This window comes from Lactuca sativa, chromosome 3 (assembly GCF_002870075.4).
Source record: "Lactuca sativa cultivar Salinas chromosome 3, Lsat_Salinas_v11, whole genome shotgun sequence".
In the NCBI taxonomy this organism is placed as follows: domain Eukaryota; kingdom Viridiplantae; phylum Streptophyta; class Magnoliopsida; order Asterales; family Asteraceae; genus Lactuca; species Lactuca sativa.
This window is the reverse complement of record NC_056625.2, coordinates 267,680,881-267,699,024: the sequence shown is the minus strand read 5'-3', so window position 1 is coordinate 267,699,024 and position 18,144 is coordinate 267,680,881. Positions and strand designations below refer to the sequence as shown.

At 36.1% G+C, this 18,144-nt stretch overlaps 1 protein-coding gene across 2 annotated transcripts; it reads right to left on the bottom strand.

The window, feature by feature from the left end:
• Positions 1–282: 282 nt before the first annotated feature.
• LOC111919127 (uncharacterized protein At2g34160) lies at positions 283–2,169 on the bottom strand. 2 transcript variants are annotated; one of them, XM_023914740.3, is made up of 8 exons: positions 1,889–2,169; positions 1,366–1,414; positions 1,201–1,263; positions 1,058–1,122; positions 888–974; positions 742–810; positions 532–666; positions 283–421 (listed from the first exon to the last, which is right to left on the bottom strand). In XM_023914740.3, exons 1-8 carry the CDS (start codon positions 2,012–2,014, stop codon positions 380–382), a joined length of 636 nt encoding a protein of 211 aa, XP_023770508.1. In that variant the 5' UTR covers positions 2,015–2,169; the 3' UTR covers positions 283–379. The 2 variants fall into 2 exon arrangements, with proteins under 2 accessions (XP_023770508.1, XP_023770509.1); XM_023914741.3 differs by having other exon boundaries at positions 742–789; positions 1,889–2,167.
• Between the last annotated feature and the right edge of the window lie 15,975 nt (positions 2,170–18,144).

Below are 18,144 nucleotides of genomic sequence, written 5' to 3'. Positions count from 1 at the left end.
ATAAATCCAAAATTTGAGCCTACACAACCTTTCCCCTCAAAGATTCAATAAACAACAGAAATTAACAGAGGCAAAATTTTCTAAAATATAGTTTTGAATTAATATAACTAGCTTTCATTTACTCTAAAAATATATATAAAAAAAAAAAAAAAAAAAAAAAAAAAAAAAAAAAAAAAAAAAAAAACCAATATATGATAACAATAAGCTCTTGAAAGAAAGCAAAAGAGGTCTTGTTATTGATGTTTAGTTGGGTTTTTTTCCCAATTCCACAATGTTTCAATAGAGGGACCAAATTTGTAAACATTCTAGAAATGTATGGACCAAACTAGTAAAATCAGATATTTTCAATATGTAACAGTAACACCAACATACAACAACACTACTGCATATCAACCTTCTCTTCAAGTACTTCAGATTCAATCTGCAAGAAATAGCAACATACTTTCATTAATTTTTTTTTTTATTAACAAATATTTTATTCAAAAAGGGTATAATTGGAAAATAGTAGAAGGCTATAAATAAAAAACAAACCATGGGATCATTTTCTTGATTCTTGACATCTGTCTCACTTTCAACAGTTTCAGATGAATCAGATAAAGAGAGTGAGACAAAACCAATAACACTTTCCACATTCTTCTCATCATCTTTTCCACTAACACTTTCATCCTGAGATAATAAAGAGATTAAGAATGCTATTTAATAAGAAAATAGTTGAAAGTAAAATATAATTATATAATGAACCTGAAATTCAGAGGAAGTAATCTCAGGGGATGTTACTGTTTCATTCATCTTCTCTTTGTTGAATGTGATCTATGAGAGAAAGATTTAAAACTGTTAGAATAATTAAAGGTAGAATGATATAATATAATTTGGTATTAGAAAGTAACCTTAGGTTTAGGATTCCTCTTCTTCAATGTGATTCCTTTAGCTTTTGGTTTATCAGATTCCTCATTCTTTCCCAACACAATTTCAATCTGAAATCGAGAGTCATGAGGTTGATATTAAGATATGGAGATTGTTGTTTTAATTGTGAGAAAATGAAAGAAAATGAAGAAACCTTAGCCTTCTGCATCGATTTGCCTGTGAATTCATCTTTTGTTTTGATGGTTGATATGGAGATCACTGTTTTAGTACACCAAATATAGATTCAGATTGAATTTGTTTGATGTATACAAGTGAGTTTGGAATTTGGATTCTTACTTTTCTGAGTTGCGATTCCATTTCCCTTCAGAATCTCAGAGATTACAACAACAGTTGGAATAGCTGCATAAATTAGATGAATAGAAGTTGATTAAAGAAAGTTTTGAGTATGTATTCTGTTGTTGAAGAAAAAAAAATGAAGAAAATGTAGTGTTGGAGTCTCACCCATTCCCAATGCAGTAAGCTCAACCTTGTGGTAACGATGGATGTATTTCTATCAACATTAAGAAATTGCATCAATTCAAGAAATGATATTATTAAGCAAAAGAATGTCACGGAAGATTCCATTCAAGAACTGAAGCGATCAGCCATGGTGAACAAGCAACAATTTCTCCACAAGATTATGGAATTAAACCCTAATTTAAACCACACGTTAATCAATTGAACGCAATTTTGACTTTTAAACTCTACTTACAACTGAAATCATTACGTGATTGAAATTGAATGTTTGAAACCCTTGCGAAAACAGAGACTGTAAATTCAATTGTCAAATAACTTCGAGAGTTATTTACATTTGTGAATGGATCATGCAAAGTAAAGATACGAAACTATGAGAATTCAGATCAAAAACAAAAAAATAAGCGCATAATAGGATCAGATACAAGCAACAATTTCTAAAACGCTCTACGATTCAAATGCATTACACAGAAGTTCAAATAAAAAGCGATTAAGAAGGATAAACCCTAACCTTAGCGAGATTAAGGTAGAAGATGAAAGGCTTCTTGGTGTTAGAAACACGAATTCTATGACTCCTTGACATCTTGGCTGCTAGTACTGCATTACTCTGCTCATCCATGGCGGCTATTCCAGACATTCTTCCCTGACTCCGTAACTCTCTCTCTCTCTCTCTAGAAATTTCTTGCTGCGACGTCGATTGAAGTGATATTGACTACCGGTGGAAATGGAGCGGAGATCTTGTTTATATGGCTTCGTACATCCAATGAAAATCTGCCACGTGGGGGGCTTGGATTGGTTGATTCGTATGGTAGTTCACTAGGCAGTTATCTTCGAACGGGCATAGTGTTATGTTATGCAGTTAGAAATATTTCCCGCCGAAATAACAAAACAAACAAATTATTATTATTATATTTATCATTTTTGTAACAATTTTGAATTCCTGTAAAAAAGAAAAATAAAACACCTTTTTATGAAATATCTTATGATTTTTCTATATATTTTTTTTATTAAGATTCCAACTGAGAAATCAGAATTATCTCTGTCTTAGCTAACAATTACTATTAGTTAACAATTGTTACAATATATTGATTAAATCATATATTGATATATTAGTTAAGTGAAAGTGTGAAACACTATTTTTTCAGCCAAAGGGACTCATTGTTTTTTATAGCTACTAATTTAAATTTGAACGGGGCGTTTGATGAGTAGAATGTTTTTTTTTTTTTTTGAAGTATATAAATTAATGTCAAAAAATGTTGGAATATGAGTAAATTGTAATTTGTTATGTGTTTTGGTCGGTAGAAAATAGAACAAAATTTAATTTATTTACAATGAATATATATCGAACATTCTAACAAATACATAAATGGGGAATTTAATTTGTTTCGGACTTTGATGAATGCAAGTTGCATTGTATGATGGAATATAAATGATTTTGAAGAATTACATTTCGGTCAATTTTGCAACAAAAAATGCCATATAATATAAATCTTGAATTAGTTTTGGCAAAACCAAATGTTCCCTATTTATCTGTTATATTTAATTATTGATCAAGAATTGTTAATATTGCTTCATTAGCATGTTTTTTACTAGAATATACTCGGTGCCTTTCTATTACTATCAAAACACCTAAATGTTCAACCAAACATTACATTATTCAATGACAAAGACATTAAAATTCTCACATGGGTTGGGACTATTTGGAGGCACAAGTTATTTATAATTCTATTGGCATGATCCATAAAAATTCTCACATGAGTTGTGTATTGTATGCCACTATTTGAGTAGAAAATTGTATAGGCACAAGTTATTTATAATTCTCGGCCTATGGCCCATGTGTGGTACTCTCATGTATAAATATACACATATACAATGCACATCAGTTTATATATCTTATATGGTATCAAAATAATAACATCGTTTATTGCTTATTCTCTTATTTCTTCTCTCATCTTCCTCTCAGTCGGCCCTAGCTGCAGCCTAAACCCTAGCCAACCAAAACTCTTCCGCAACCATGGTTAACGAAACTACGAAAAAAGATGCCACACACAACTCTTCAAAATCACTAATTTTCGAGTCGATGCTTCCTTAACACTCGACACCACTCAGAAGCTAAACTATGTCATTTGGTGTGAGCTCTTCAAGGCGTGTTGGGTAAGTTTTGGTGCAAATCACCACCTTAAATAGATGAAACCCACTAAACCTAATCACGAGTGGCAAAATCATAACTCCCAAGTTAAGGTATGGATATATGGGACAATCAACAAGTCGCTTCTCTAGATGATCCTCAAAAGACATGATGGCTCACATCGTTTGGAGGAGTCTAAAGAACCTCATTCGTTACAATAAAAATACACATGCCATACAACTTTATCATGAAATATGTTCTATTGAAATCTGTGATATACCAGTCACCAAATATTGCTAATAACTGAAGGGTTTTTTTTAACTTGCTTGTTAACATTGACAAACCCATATTAGAGAAAAATCTCATCACATATATGATCAATGGACCCGATTATAAGTTTGCAATATGGCTAGCATCATATTTCACATAACTACCTTATCATCCTTCCTCTAACAACCAGAACCATGGCAACAATCGGAAAAATGAAACAACTGGCAAAGAGGATACAACTGGAATACCAGATGCGAAAAGGTCACAACTAACAGGACTTTCAACAAAAACATTCACATGTGACAGGGTTAGGTTAGGTTACAAATAGGTTGACTAATTTAACTAAATGGGTTGAAAATCTTTAGCCAACCCAAACTGTTTAAGTTGTAAAATTTCCAACCTAACTGATATTATCATAATTAACTATATATTATGGGTAATTATTTGAATAAATTACTTTAGAATGTTGTATTTAGAGAAAAATGATACTTAATAAGCTTTGAATTGGATAATTATAGTTAAAATTAGAGTTCGGAAGAAAAAATAGATGATTGCGACAAGAATAAAGATCAAAAGTTGCCTTATATCACGAAACCATGACGCGACGATTACTGTTGGGTTTTCTATGCATCTAAACATACAATCATGTGCAACAGAAACATAACAATAATCATATATGTTCATGCACCCTAAGGGTATAAGTTTCATGTTATTACTGCTACCTTACTAAAACATAGCACATAAAGAAGGAAGAATAACATACCTCTTTATGTAGCCATTGATCTCCATGCTTGAGATTTTGTCCTCCTCAATGTTGCTTGGATGAGAGGACCCAACCCAAAATCTCTCTAATGGTATCACACCCAATGAACACCAAGGAGATAATAAAAATATCCAGGACAAGGGTAAGTTCATAAACCCTAAGAGGATTAGAAATTGTCCTATATAGAGGAAGGAAGAGGATCGGTGAATTTGTCAAGCCATGGTACAAGGAATAATGAGATCCTTAAGGCCCTATTTATAGCCTTGGATCCCTTCCTTGGATTTGTCCTCCACCCCATGTGGGATAAAAGGCAAATTTTGAATTTCACCTCCATCCCATGTGGCGTTGAGTGAATTTTCATCAAACCCTATATCCTTAAGGGTTATGGAAATTTTAATTAACCACCTATTCATTAACTAATATTCAAACCCTTTTAATTAACTAAAACTATTTAATTAATTTCATTTACTTTTCTATTTTTAGTTTAACTAAATAGCTTTATTATGTGAATAAAATCATACCCGTTTCCCAAGAGTTCGAAAACCTTTCTTACCTTAAACTATATTATTTCACGATTAGACACACTTCCTTTTAATCACTACTAGAAAAATACCCTTTAATGACACGCATTGTGTGTCATAAATAAGACAGATAACATACAAATGTGTGTCAAGGAAGCCCCTGTCATAAAGGAATACGACACATATTTGTGCATCATAAGCTTACGACATCCATTTACGACACACATTTACAACACAAAATACGTGTCATTAAATCCCTTATCACAAAGAAAGACATCACACATTTTTTGTGTCATAAATTTAAATGTTGTTTTTTTTAGATTTACTAATTTTAAAATTAAATGATAATTTATGTCTCATGATACAAAATAAAATATCATATAAAACACTAATCCATTTCACAATATATAATATGTCACATATAAATAATCATTCTAATGCTAAATAGATGTAATACATTGAGATTAAGAGGGATTTCCCTAACTATATAATCTGGTAGTACATTACCATACAATTAAGTTGCCTAATTTTAGTTTTTTGTCTAGTGCAGAAATCTTCTAATGCCATTTCTCTCATTATAGCTCCAGCCAAGACTTTTTCCACTACCTACAAGAATGTTACGTGTGAATTAAGAATGTTACGTGTGAATTAGTTTCAAAATAAAAATAAATAAAGAAAGAAAACATTATGTTAAAAATAATACCTTTTGAACTACCTGCTTAGATTTATCAATAAATTGTGAGCCACCAACAGAAAACATGTTTTATCATTAGCACCAATTAGATAAAGTTAGCCTTTAACCTGGCATGTGTATGTGTCACACCCCGAAACTGATGGCGGAAACGTTCCGGGACGGCGACGTCATGCGTAGTATCACAACGATCGTATCATAGCAAGCATAGTAAACACAACCATTACATTACCATATGAATATTTACATCTGTTGAAAACAAAGTAGGTACATAGTATTATATAACAAAAGATAAAGACAAAACTCCAAAAATGCTCCGTCTTCTCCAAAAGCTGGCTAGGTACCTGTCTATCGTTGCCCTGAGAATACAAACGGTTTTGAAAACATATCAGCATAAAGCTGGTGAGTTCATAAGCATGTTTTTGTATTGAAAACTAGTCACTAAATTTGTATAAATGTTCTCTTTCATTTATAAGTAAATATCGTTTGTATCGAAAATCGTTGTTACCAAGTTCTGAAATACGTATGCATGCTTACCAAGAAAATCCAATATTTTCTAACATGTTTGTTGGTTTCTGAATGAAAGGTACGTTTTGTCTGAAAACCCTGGCTACCATCAGTATGTAATATATAATTGTTTGGAAAACCCTGGTTACCACCAGTATGTATAGCAATTTTATTACTTAAAATAAAACTATAGATTTTTTCCTTGGAATACCCTCCAGTGAGTAGATAAGTAGTTTTATTAGTTAAAATAAAACTATAGAAGAAAGAAATCTCGTAAACAATGATTAGTTTATACTTATTATGAGTCGTATAACCATACTAATTTGACCCGTGACCTCCTTGACGTTCTTCAGGCGTCGTATGATTCCAAAATTTGTCACCGCGGGCGTGCCCGCCTAACTGTAGCTAACAGTTCAGGTGTGGGATTGTCGGTCCCGAATAGATCTATTCACAAATTTCACACTCTCCCTCCAGAAGACTTTGGTTATACTACCAGTGAGGATTTATTGGTACCCCAAGGGGCAAAACGAAGATAGTCTCACAATCCTGTATTAACTAGTTTACGTGTTTGATCGGTTGTTCTCGAGTTCGAAATCGTTTGTAACAGTGTAGAGTATAAATAATTATACATAATATAATTATTTAGCATGGTACTCTAGTTTTGTATTCGTAGTAATGGATAAACTAAATCTGACATAGTTTATATGTTTGACTTTGCATGAAGTTTAAACCTGTAAGACTGGTAATGAAATCCCAACTATACCTATTATAGTTTGAATGGTTGTTACGTTCGGGTATGGTTTGAAAACAATGCAATTATGAATTGAAAACATCCCTTATGCTCCGCATAATACAAGAGGGATAATTATATCTAAACGTTTGATAGAAAATCATTGTAATTGCATCAGTTTTTAAATTATGACATCCTTTATGTTTAGCTTGTATTCCCCTCCCCTGAAAACATGAAAAACTCGGAAAAGAGTAGGGTATGAACTCACGGTTTAACGTAGGATTCGATGTTGCGATTAGTGAGTATCAACCGGTGTATTGCACGCGTATAGAACCTAAGAACATATATTGCACATATATGTATTAGATTGAGAATCCCATGATACATCATGATGGAAAACCACCCTAAAAGCTTGGAATCAGTAGAACTAAGTGTTCTATGTCTCATACTTAGGGATCTTTACAAGTTTAAAGCAAAATATGAGCATTAAGGTGGGAGTATGGCCATAAAAACGAGTGTGCGGCCAGGGAGTGCGGTCAAGTTGTGTGTGCGGCTACACACAGGAGTGTGCAGTCGTACAGAGTGTGTGTGCGGCCGTACGCTCCTCATTTGAGTCCAAAATGTCGATTTTGAAGTGTTTTCTCCTCACTTAGGAGAGTTTTGAATGTGTTCGGCCACCTTATGAAGGTGTGTGGTCGTACACCTATAAGGGATGAAGAACACTATGAGTTCTTGGCTTAGATTCAAGTGTCTTACCACTATAACAAGTTGGATGATGAAGTAGTTCCCGTTTTTTAGTCCTTAATGATGTTCTTGGATGAAATTTTTTAGAGAGAGAAAGTGAAGAGCAGCCAAAGGAGGAAAGAATGAATGAAGAGGGTACTCCTCTATATTTAGAGGGAAGTGTGTGGCTGAGGATGGGTGTGCGGCTGGCTAGCCGCACACTCGGGTGTGCGGCCGCACACCCGTGTGTTTGGCCCGATTTTGTGATGTTACATTCCTTCTATACCCTCTTAAGACTCATATCTAAAATATACGAAGTCTAAAGCATTCATGTGGACCCACAATTTGTCTATAAGATGATAAATTCGAGTGAAATATTGATATACGGATAGATTGTACATGATAAAAGTTTTGGGTTGTCACAGTATGGGTATAGGTTACAGGTATTTATAAGGATATAAGTTGATTAGTATGTTACTCACCTTATAACCTCATATAACCACACTATATTCTCCTTCATAGATTCCAAATCATCCTCATAAACTACATATACCTACAAAATTTTATACAACACATGCTTATTAGAATTTACTAAAAAAAGAGTATGAAAAAGTATGATAAAAAATCACCTTCTTGATTTGATATTTGAGAACTTGATTATTCTATCAGCATGGCCAACAAAAATATTTGCTTACCAATAATGGAATGAAGTGACTACCGAATCACCAAAAATACTTCCAATTTCTTTCACATCATCATCTTCACCAGATAGTTTCTGTACAAGAATAGTTTGTTCCAACAACCACTAAAAAACCATTCCCCTTCCATAAAACTAAGAAAATGAGCTTTGTGTGTGCTGAAATGGGCTTCAAAGCCACATCTTTCTTCTATACCTGATAATTTGTTACGTCCCAAAAATTAAGACTAAAATTTTCATTTTTAAAACAACAAATCATACAAACAAGTTGTTCCAAAACCGATCAAAGTAAATATATTATTTAAACATCAGAGTAATATCATTAATTGCCAATGCGGAGAACACTGGGGGATGTTGTGCAGTCACGTCGGGCCCTTCCCTTTCGTACCGAAAGTACCTTAAACCATAAATATAAAGTAGTAAGAAAAAAGCTTAGTGAGTTCCCCAAAGTACCAAATACCGTACATAAGAAAAGGATTACTATGAGCCAAATCATAGTCTTACAAACATTTTCTGCCATCGGCCAAATCATGGTCTTTCCTTCCAATGCCGAAGGCCAAATCTCGGTCTTTCATACATGTGTCAAGGGCCAGATCTTGTTCTTCCATATAGTTACCAAGGGCCAGATCCTAGTCTTTCATACAATTTTCACAGAGACATCCAGCATTCCACATAAAAAAGTAATGGGTCGGCATTGGTGCCTTCAACCCTGGATATAATGAGAAAACTCACATCACCGAAAAAATCCACAACTAACAACTTACACAGGCAACAAACGTGTTGCCATACACCTCCTAATAAACCATATAAGGTAAACCCTTAGTCCACCTTCTAATGCTAGCAATTTGACCAAAAGTCAACACTCAAAGTCAATGGTCAAAGTCAAAGTCAACAGTCAACATTTCCATCAGTTGACACTCATGTTGTGACCAGTCCTTGGTCACATCATGAGAACACACTCAGCCAGATTCCAACTCAACTCGGTCCTGGATGCCCCACTCAACAGATCTCGCGATGTGAACCTTCCTTGGTCATGTTGTGAGCTCATTCAGTCGAAACAATCACGTAAAAACCACGCTTATGTCATGACACTCCCTGTGTCATGTTGTGAGCCACGTGTGATGTTAAATCCTAATGTCTTGAGTCCTTAATCCATTAAGGGCATGTTTGATTTGGTGCTGACCTGGTCCTGTCAGACATTTTTGTCTGACCTGGTCCGGTCAAAGCGTTTGATTTCTATAGATTGAACATCTGACCCGGTCTCCATCCCCAAAATTGATCCGACTCGGTCCTATAGAAAGTAGAAGCTAACCGAGTAAGTGATGGAAGAAAGACATTTGTGCCCTGATAAAAAAAGTACGTCTCTTTCCAATGACTTCAACAGAGCCCTTCTTCATCGCCTCCATTCTCTAGCTTCTTCCTTCGTCGAACCTACCTCATCCGACCTCCTTCCAACGTTGCTCCTCCCTTCTCTGCCCTCCATGTGTGAGAACATCAATCACTTATGATTAGTATAAACATGTTTGGTTAATGGTGTTATTAAAACAAAAATGAAAATTTTGGGACGTTACACTTGAAATCTCTTATAAATATTATTTAGATTCATAATGACGACTATGACTATAAACATAAGTTACACTGAAAGCAATATAAATGTAGCTTAACTTACTGAGATTTTCCTGAAAAAAATCCAAACATTGTGGTGGTAGAATACGGAGAACAACCCATATATAGGTTCAGAAAGCCACCACGTTGTGACCTCTTACCGGTCACATCATGACATGATAAGGATAAAATAGTTGCATATTCCCCTCATCCGTCACATCGTGAGAGACAAGACGTCACGTCGTGAAAACTGTGTCTCAACAACTTAATGGATTAAGCCATTTTCCATCTATTCCATGAGCTCCAAAGCTCATATTTGATTCTTCCAAAGGTCTCAATGGATAAAGTTTCTAAATCTATCCATTAATACATCCTAATAAGTCAAGATCTCTAAACCTAGGTCCTTAATGGCAACTTAAGACAGGAAGTCTACCATTAAGAACTTAATCCTTAAAGTCTTTAGTCCAAAACTTCCAGAAGGGTTCTAGGGACTCTAATGATCCCTAAAAATGTAAACTTTATGGACATGCATGCCCCATCAGGTGGGGATTCTTGAGCAACATCAGGTGGGGGTTCTTGAGCAACATCAGGTGGGGGTTCTTGAGCAACAACAGGTGGGGATTCTTGAGCAACATTAGGTGTGGGATCAGAAGTTGGAGAGTTATTTGAATTAACAAAAGCATACGAAGAAACATCATCACTTTGAATGCTAAATAGATTAATATCCTGAAGTTCCGACTGGTTCACGTTGTGCAACTTAACATGAATGTTATAGAAAAGAATGTATTCTAGAAGGGTGACATGTCGAGAAACATACATTTTTTGACTTGTCGGATCATAACATCGATGTCCTTTTTGGCCAATAATGTACCCCCAATAATACATATAGAGAAGATTTTAGAAACAACTTGGTTTGCTCAGCGTGAGGCCGTAAAACAAAACATGTACATTCAAATATACACAATGAAGAATAAATAAGAAAATTTCCATATACTTTTTCATAGGGAGACATCCCATAATTGTGTGTAGTAGGAATGCAATTAATTACATGTGTAGAGATTAGAACGAATTCTCCCCAAAATATACTAGGGACATGAGAGGATAAAAGTAAGGATCATGAAGTTTCAACAAGGTGGCGATATTTTCCTTATGCAATACCGTTTTGTTGAGCAGTATCTATACATGATGATTGGTGCATAGTGTCATCAGATGCAAGTAATTGAGTAAAATTATTAGAGGTATATTCATATCCCAAATCAAAATGGAAACATTTTATAACATCAAAGTGTTGAGTCTTAACAAGGGCTCTAAATTCGCTATATATGGTGAAAATTCAGATCTACGCTTCATAAGATAAACCCACATTTAATAAGTGTAATTGTATGTAAAGGAAACATCGTAAGTGGATTCTCCTTTACATGAAATTGGTGAGGGACCCCACATATCAGAATGCACAAGATCAAACATAGCAACAAAGTGGGTGACACTTTTATTTCAACAGTAAAGTGGAAAATTATGCTAGTTTGTAACTATAACAGTTAGAAATCTCATGACTATTCAAATGACATAAAACACCAGTAGAGGCTAAAAATTGTGAAGAGAAGCTGACACATCTCCTAAACATGAATGCCAAAGATAAAAGTCAGAAGATGAATCATTGAAACGAAAAGAAGACAAATCAACACTATTGGAAAAGACATCAGACATATCAACACTACTGACAGTGACATCAAACATTCTGAGTTGATCCAAGATATAAAGTTGTTCTAACTTATGGCTTGTCCTAATCACTCTCTGGGAGTGAGGATCAAGAACACAATAAATATAATCGGAAAAGAAAACGCAATAAATGGATTTACATAACTAACTAACTGGGGGAAATTTAAAGCAAGTGTGAGAATATCATAGATATCATTAAGAGATACATAAGGAGTGATAACCAAACCAGCACCCTCTATAGGATAAGTGTAAGGCTATCAGACATGAATGAAACGGATGATCCATAAGACAAAGAAATAAAGGATGGCAAGTAAGGTGAAATGAGATGCTCCAGAATCCAAGATCCATAAAGATAAATGAATACCTAAAGTAGTGGATGAGGAAAGACTTGAATGAGATGTAGATGCATGCATAGTGTAACAACGTAAATTTTCAAAACAATTTTTCATTTTCAAAACATTCATTTACTCACAAAATAACATCACCCATATTGTATCAAATGTATTTATCACAAAAAAATCTCCCCAGAATCCAAAACATAAACTCCTCAAGTGTGTACGGATCATGTCGGCGCCTTCCCGCGCTCATCAGTGGTACCTGAAACACATCACACAATAACTGTAAGCATAAATGCTTAGTGAGTTCCCCAAAATACCGCATACAACACATACGCCACACAAGGCTATAATACGACCCTCCGGTCGATGTTTCTCAGCGGGACCCTCTAGTCCTGTAGCTCGTTGGACCCTCTGGTCCGGTCATAGCTCGTTGAGCCCTCCGGCCCGGTTTGTATCATTGGACCCTTCGGTCCGGTCTATAACAACATTCAACATACACATAAAACATAGCACATAATCTCATACATAACACATAAGACCCTCTGGTCTACACAATATACCACTCTAGGTAATGTATAGTGAGAAGACTCACCTTGATGTCTCGGTAAATATCTGACTCGGAATAAATGTGATCTAGCCTCTGCCTAATCACACAAATAATACACTCATAAATACAACTGTACTCAACCCCAAAAGTCAACAAGGTCAACGGTCAACTTTGACCGGACTCAGCGAGTGCACTAGGGCGACTCGGCGAGTCTACACGTGTCCACTGACTCTCTTAGATCCTCTCTTGACACGCCGAGTACCTCCCTGACTCGACGAGTTCCACCTGGCATGAATCGCGGGGCCACCACGACTCACTCACCGAGTCTCAAGAACAACTCAGTGAGTTCCGGCTTGTACTCAGTCCCCCTGACTCACTGAGTCGTTCCCTCAACTCGACAAGTCCACTCACTCAGTGATTACGGGTAAACTTCATACTACTCGCCGAGTCTGTTCTTCAGACTCGGCGAGTTCATGCCATGCATAAACTCAAAACCACTTCTGAGGTCAGATCTGTTCCATTCAATCATAGATCTGGCCTCCCAAGCATGATAATCACGTAAAGTCCAAACCTTGATGCTCAAACAACATATATTTGCTCCTATATGATGTTTTTAGCCCCATATTTCATAACCCATGGTCAAAACTCCCATGAATCCTCATAAAGCTTGAGGAATAAAGCTTCTCTGGACCTCTATGGATCCCATTCCAAGCCTCATCACAAATAGGGACGAAATGGACATCAAATCTAACCAACAAAGGGGTCAAGAAACCCTAAACCTCCATTTTCATCATAACAACAGAAAGGGAGCCAAAATATTACCTCCAAAGTGATGCTCTGAGCTCCAAATTCGAAGAATGTGCACCTCCCTTTCTTCCTCTTCGCTAGAACCTCCTTTGCCTTGCCAAACAATGCTTCAAAGGTTAACAATGGCCTCCTCTCTCTCCCAAAACGCTCAAGATCTCTTTAGGGTTTCTCTCTGGGGTTGGTGGCCGCAAATGACGGCCATAAGCCCCTTTAAATAGGTCTCAAACCCTGGAAATTAGGGTTTCATTAAACAGCGTGGACTCGCCGAGTCCACCGCTGGACTCGCCGAGTCCAAATGCGAACCCGCGTGCAAAACCGCGATCCTACTCGGCGAGTTTAGACTCCAACTCGCCGAGTCTCCTCACAACACCCAAAAATAAAAGAATAAAAATAATACCTGGGAATCCGGATGTTACACATAGTTGTATAATTGAGAGTAAGGAACTGTTTAAAGTGCTGAAGAACTTTAGGATCTAATGCAAAAGATGATGTGGTGGTATCATGAACATTACTTTCTACTGTAGGGTGAAACAATCGCTAAAACGATCCAGGTGATCTATCTTGTTGTTTCTTTGCCTTGTTCAATAACAATGGATAATGAGACTTCCAATGGATTTTCGTGTGCAGTAAGCACATTCGTCAAAATTAACTTTTCGAACTATTTTATCCTTTGGAGCTATATTGACAATAAACAATCAAACAATAATCCCAAACCAACAACAGACGAACAAATCAAATCGTCGAAAACCAATAATGAATAGCAACAGTTAAACAGAACAACAAAACCTGAAAATTGACAAATGCTGGCAATAAACAAACGAACTAAACTTCAAACAATTTTTTATGTCCAAAAAATCGCGACATGAGTATAAAGTCAAGACAAGATAACGCTGAAATGGTATTTAAACAAAAATGGTGATCAAATATAAAGTCCCGGAGAGATAGTAACAAAAAGGTTATTTTCACGGTGGCAGTACCCGAATCGTGGCGAAAAAACGACGAAAAAACCCAAAATCAAATAAATATTAGCAATAATCGGAACCCTCGAACAATCCAGACAAAAAAAAAAAACAAATACAAAACCAGATCAGAAAGACATGCAAAAAATGAATACCACATACTCCCAACGAACTCACCGTAGAATGCCACAACTTTACGTACAAATCGCTTGCAACAATCATGAATGACGGACCGAATACGACTTTGATATCATGTACACTAATGAATAAAATACTACTAGAGTTTCATTATTGAATCATAAAAGAGAGTACAATTACAATGAAAGAAAAGACGATATAAATAGAAAAACTAATTAGGTTAAACAACTAAAGGATAAAGGACCCAATGATAGAGCCCAAACCAAAAAAAGGACCTAATAGATTATTAGGCTGACCGGAGCAAGGGTGGAAAATGATGGTCTATAGGTTTGAGAAAAAATTGTTTGATTAGAAAGTCAACTGTTATCCTGCGGTGGTCAGTCAATGCTTCTTGTTTCAGTTTTAGGTTCATTGGGGATCTATTATATTTTGGTTTTTGTAATTTCTTTTAGACTTAAGTAGCACTTGGAGTCCTTGCAGTCTAGGTACTTTTAGGGTGTGGTGACTTGGACCAAGCTTCCATGGGTTAAATGGGAATCGGTTCTTGCATCTAAAGAGAAAGGTGGCTTGGGTGGAGTGGGTGGTTTGGAAGGTTTTGACTTTTCCTTACTTATAAAAATGGAGACTGAGATTTTTTAATGAAGAAGATTTGTTATGTACTAGGTGGTCAAATATATACATGAAGATCGTAATGAGTTTCTGATAGGAATCTAGAAGCCCCAATAAGGGGTAAAATAGTAAATTCATCTAGGTTGGTTAGGATTATAAAAAATAGAGAGAAATGTCACAGTAAGGGGATGTCTAGAAATTTGATAGTTTTTGTATTGGCTCTTAAGCTTTCGGCTTAAAGAGAGGGAGATTCCCTGGGCAATCTTTTAGATTGTGTTAATCGTGTAATCAATTAGTTAATTTCATCATCTTCTTCTTTTTGATCTTTCTCTGTTTGATCCTATTTCATCAAACCCTAATTTCTGTTCTTCATCATTGGCCCGACCTGCCCTTGACCTGCCACATTCTACCATATGAGGAGGATGGTTAAGCCAACAGTTGAGACTCGATCTCAAGAATTACGTTTAGATGACCATGCAGAACAGATTTTGAAGATTAAAGCTACTTTGAATGAGATTCGCACAATCCAGGATCGTGAACGCGAAGAAGAAGGTGAATTCCAAAAATCGATGCTGACTTGGATGAAGCAACAGGATCCTGAGTTTTTCTCTGATATTAGCAATTTTCCAGATTCGATTGTGAAGTTACTAGAACCGGTGGTTGGCGATGCTTCTAGGGATATGTTGCCGGCAGCTCCAATGGTTTTGGATGAAGTCGATCATGAATGTCGCGACACATCGCTAGAAGATGAATTATTATCGGTGGTTTATGCATCGGAATTGGAATCCAAAACACCACCGTCATTTCTACAACCACCTCTATCACTAACAACGGTTGCAGAGACGTCTGACATGGCTAGTGATTTTCAATCTCATCTTCCTTCCGATGCAATTCCAATTGAGTTGATGGATTTGCCCTACGTGGATAAAAATCAATCTACTGGAGTTCTATGGATTCGACCCTCAGCAGAAGGCAAAATTGTAGTTCAACATTCACAGTAATCCTTTTCTTCATCGTATTACCTAGATTTCTGAATCAATCACACAGGATGGATTTCAATTTGACGTGTTACAACGTTGTAACGGGTTTGAAATCCAACATTCATATAAACCTTCATTTCAAGGAAATCCCATTAAAGTTTCTTTTACATCACGACCATCTGGAAGTGATTTCATAGTAGCGGTTCAGTTCCTTAAGTGTAACGATCTAGGTGTTCGACCTCTTCCACGGACAGAATGGGGAGAATGAAGGAAGAAAAGGTACAATCTAGTCAATGGGGTCAAATTGGATAAGAAATGGAAACAAGAACTTAAACACTATATGGAAGAAATACAATGCAGCATGGTAGTAATGAAAGGTTCAGAACCAAAAGGCCATAGACTCAATCTGGGACAATCTGATGACCCTCAAATACCCTTCTTTTCCAAAGTTTCCTCACCAGGGTTAATCAAATCACAAAAAAAGATACCTAACAACCTAAATAATCCTCATACCCCAATGAATTCATGTGGTGATGGAATTACTCCCCTTTCGCTAGTACTAGACTCGTATTCCAAACATTGTGATCAAGGTACTTATAATTTTGGTATAAGAGTAGTCTCTTTAGATTCAAGCTTTGTGGAAGAAGGTGAATTATGGGCTGTTTATACAAGGATGTTAAAAGATGGATTAAATTCTAAAGATAAATTCTATAAAGAAACTCAGGATATTGAACTTTCAAAATTAAATGAAACTTGTAATTGGTCTCTAATGGCAAAAATGATGGGGAAGAAAACAATTGAGGCTGCTCGACTGTTGTTCCAGAAGCCCCGAATTCTTGATCGTCTTATCACTGAAGGCTTATTGGTTATACTACTACAAAGCATATTTAATACAAGTCGCACTCTGCCAGGTTGTGTTGGAATTAACATCAAGCCAGGAGACAACCATAAGGTCTTTATTGATCAGCAAGGGATGTACCTGAAAGCCTGGGTAATTAACTATGAATATATTTTGGATGCATGGATATGTGATGAGCGACGTTTAGACATGGTCTTAGGAAGGGTTTGGCTCAAAACCTCGTGTGAGGTTGATCAAATCAAGGACAAGTTAGCGATATGCTTGAGGTGTCAAAGAGTGTTGGCTCATCCTCAAGGGCGAGGCATGTATCAGGGTTATCTAGTTTCTATCCAGAAGTGGGTGTTGCTGACCAACAAGTCCTTAATAGGCTTTTCATTACTTTCAGTTTGGATAGTAGTGGGATCATTAAGTCATCATCTTAGGGATCAGCTCCGTTGGTGGCCAAATGGAATGGTTTGGGCTAAGTTTTGGTATGCTTCCAACTTCAGGGGGTCTGGGAAGCTTACATATGAGATTATGTATGGTCGAAAACCACCAATGGAGAATCATTGTGTACTGAAAGCAATGAGTTCTCTCGTTGAACAAGTTTTGCTTTTAGAACAGGAATTGAGTGCTTCGGATTGGAGGATCCCCATTGCTATACTTGTTATATGTTCAATCATTACTTACTGGAAAAAGATTGAATGGTGGTTAATCCTGTGGAAAGGGCGCACAACTGAGAAGGCCACAGTGGAGGAAGCATGGTCAATTAAGATCCAATTTCTTAACACAAGTCTTGAGGACAAGACTTTTGATGGCGGGAGTAATGATAGGAATCTAGAAGCCCCAATAAGGGGTAAAATAGTAAATTCATCTAGGTTGGTTAGGATTATAAAAAATAGAGAGAAATGTCACAATAAGGGGATGTCTAGAAATTTGATAGTGTTTGTATTGGCTCTTAAGCTTTCGGCTTAGAGAGAGGGAGATTCCCTGGGCAATCTTTTAGATTGTGTTAATCGTGTAATCAATTAGTTAATTTCATCATCTTCTTCTTTTCGATCTTTCTCTGTTTGATCCTATTTCATCAAACCCTAATTTTTGTTCTTCATCAGTTTCAGATTGGCGATGCTCGACTTCATGTCGTAGAGGTTTCGCCTAAAATTATTGCTTTAATAGATGAAATACACGAAAAGGGTA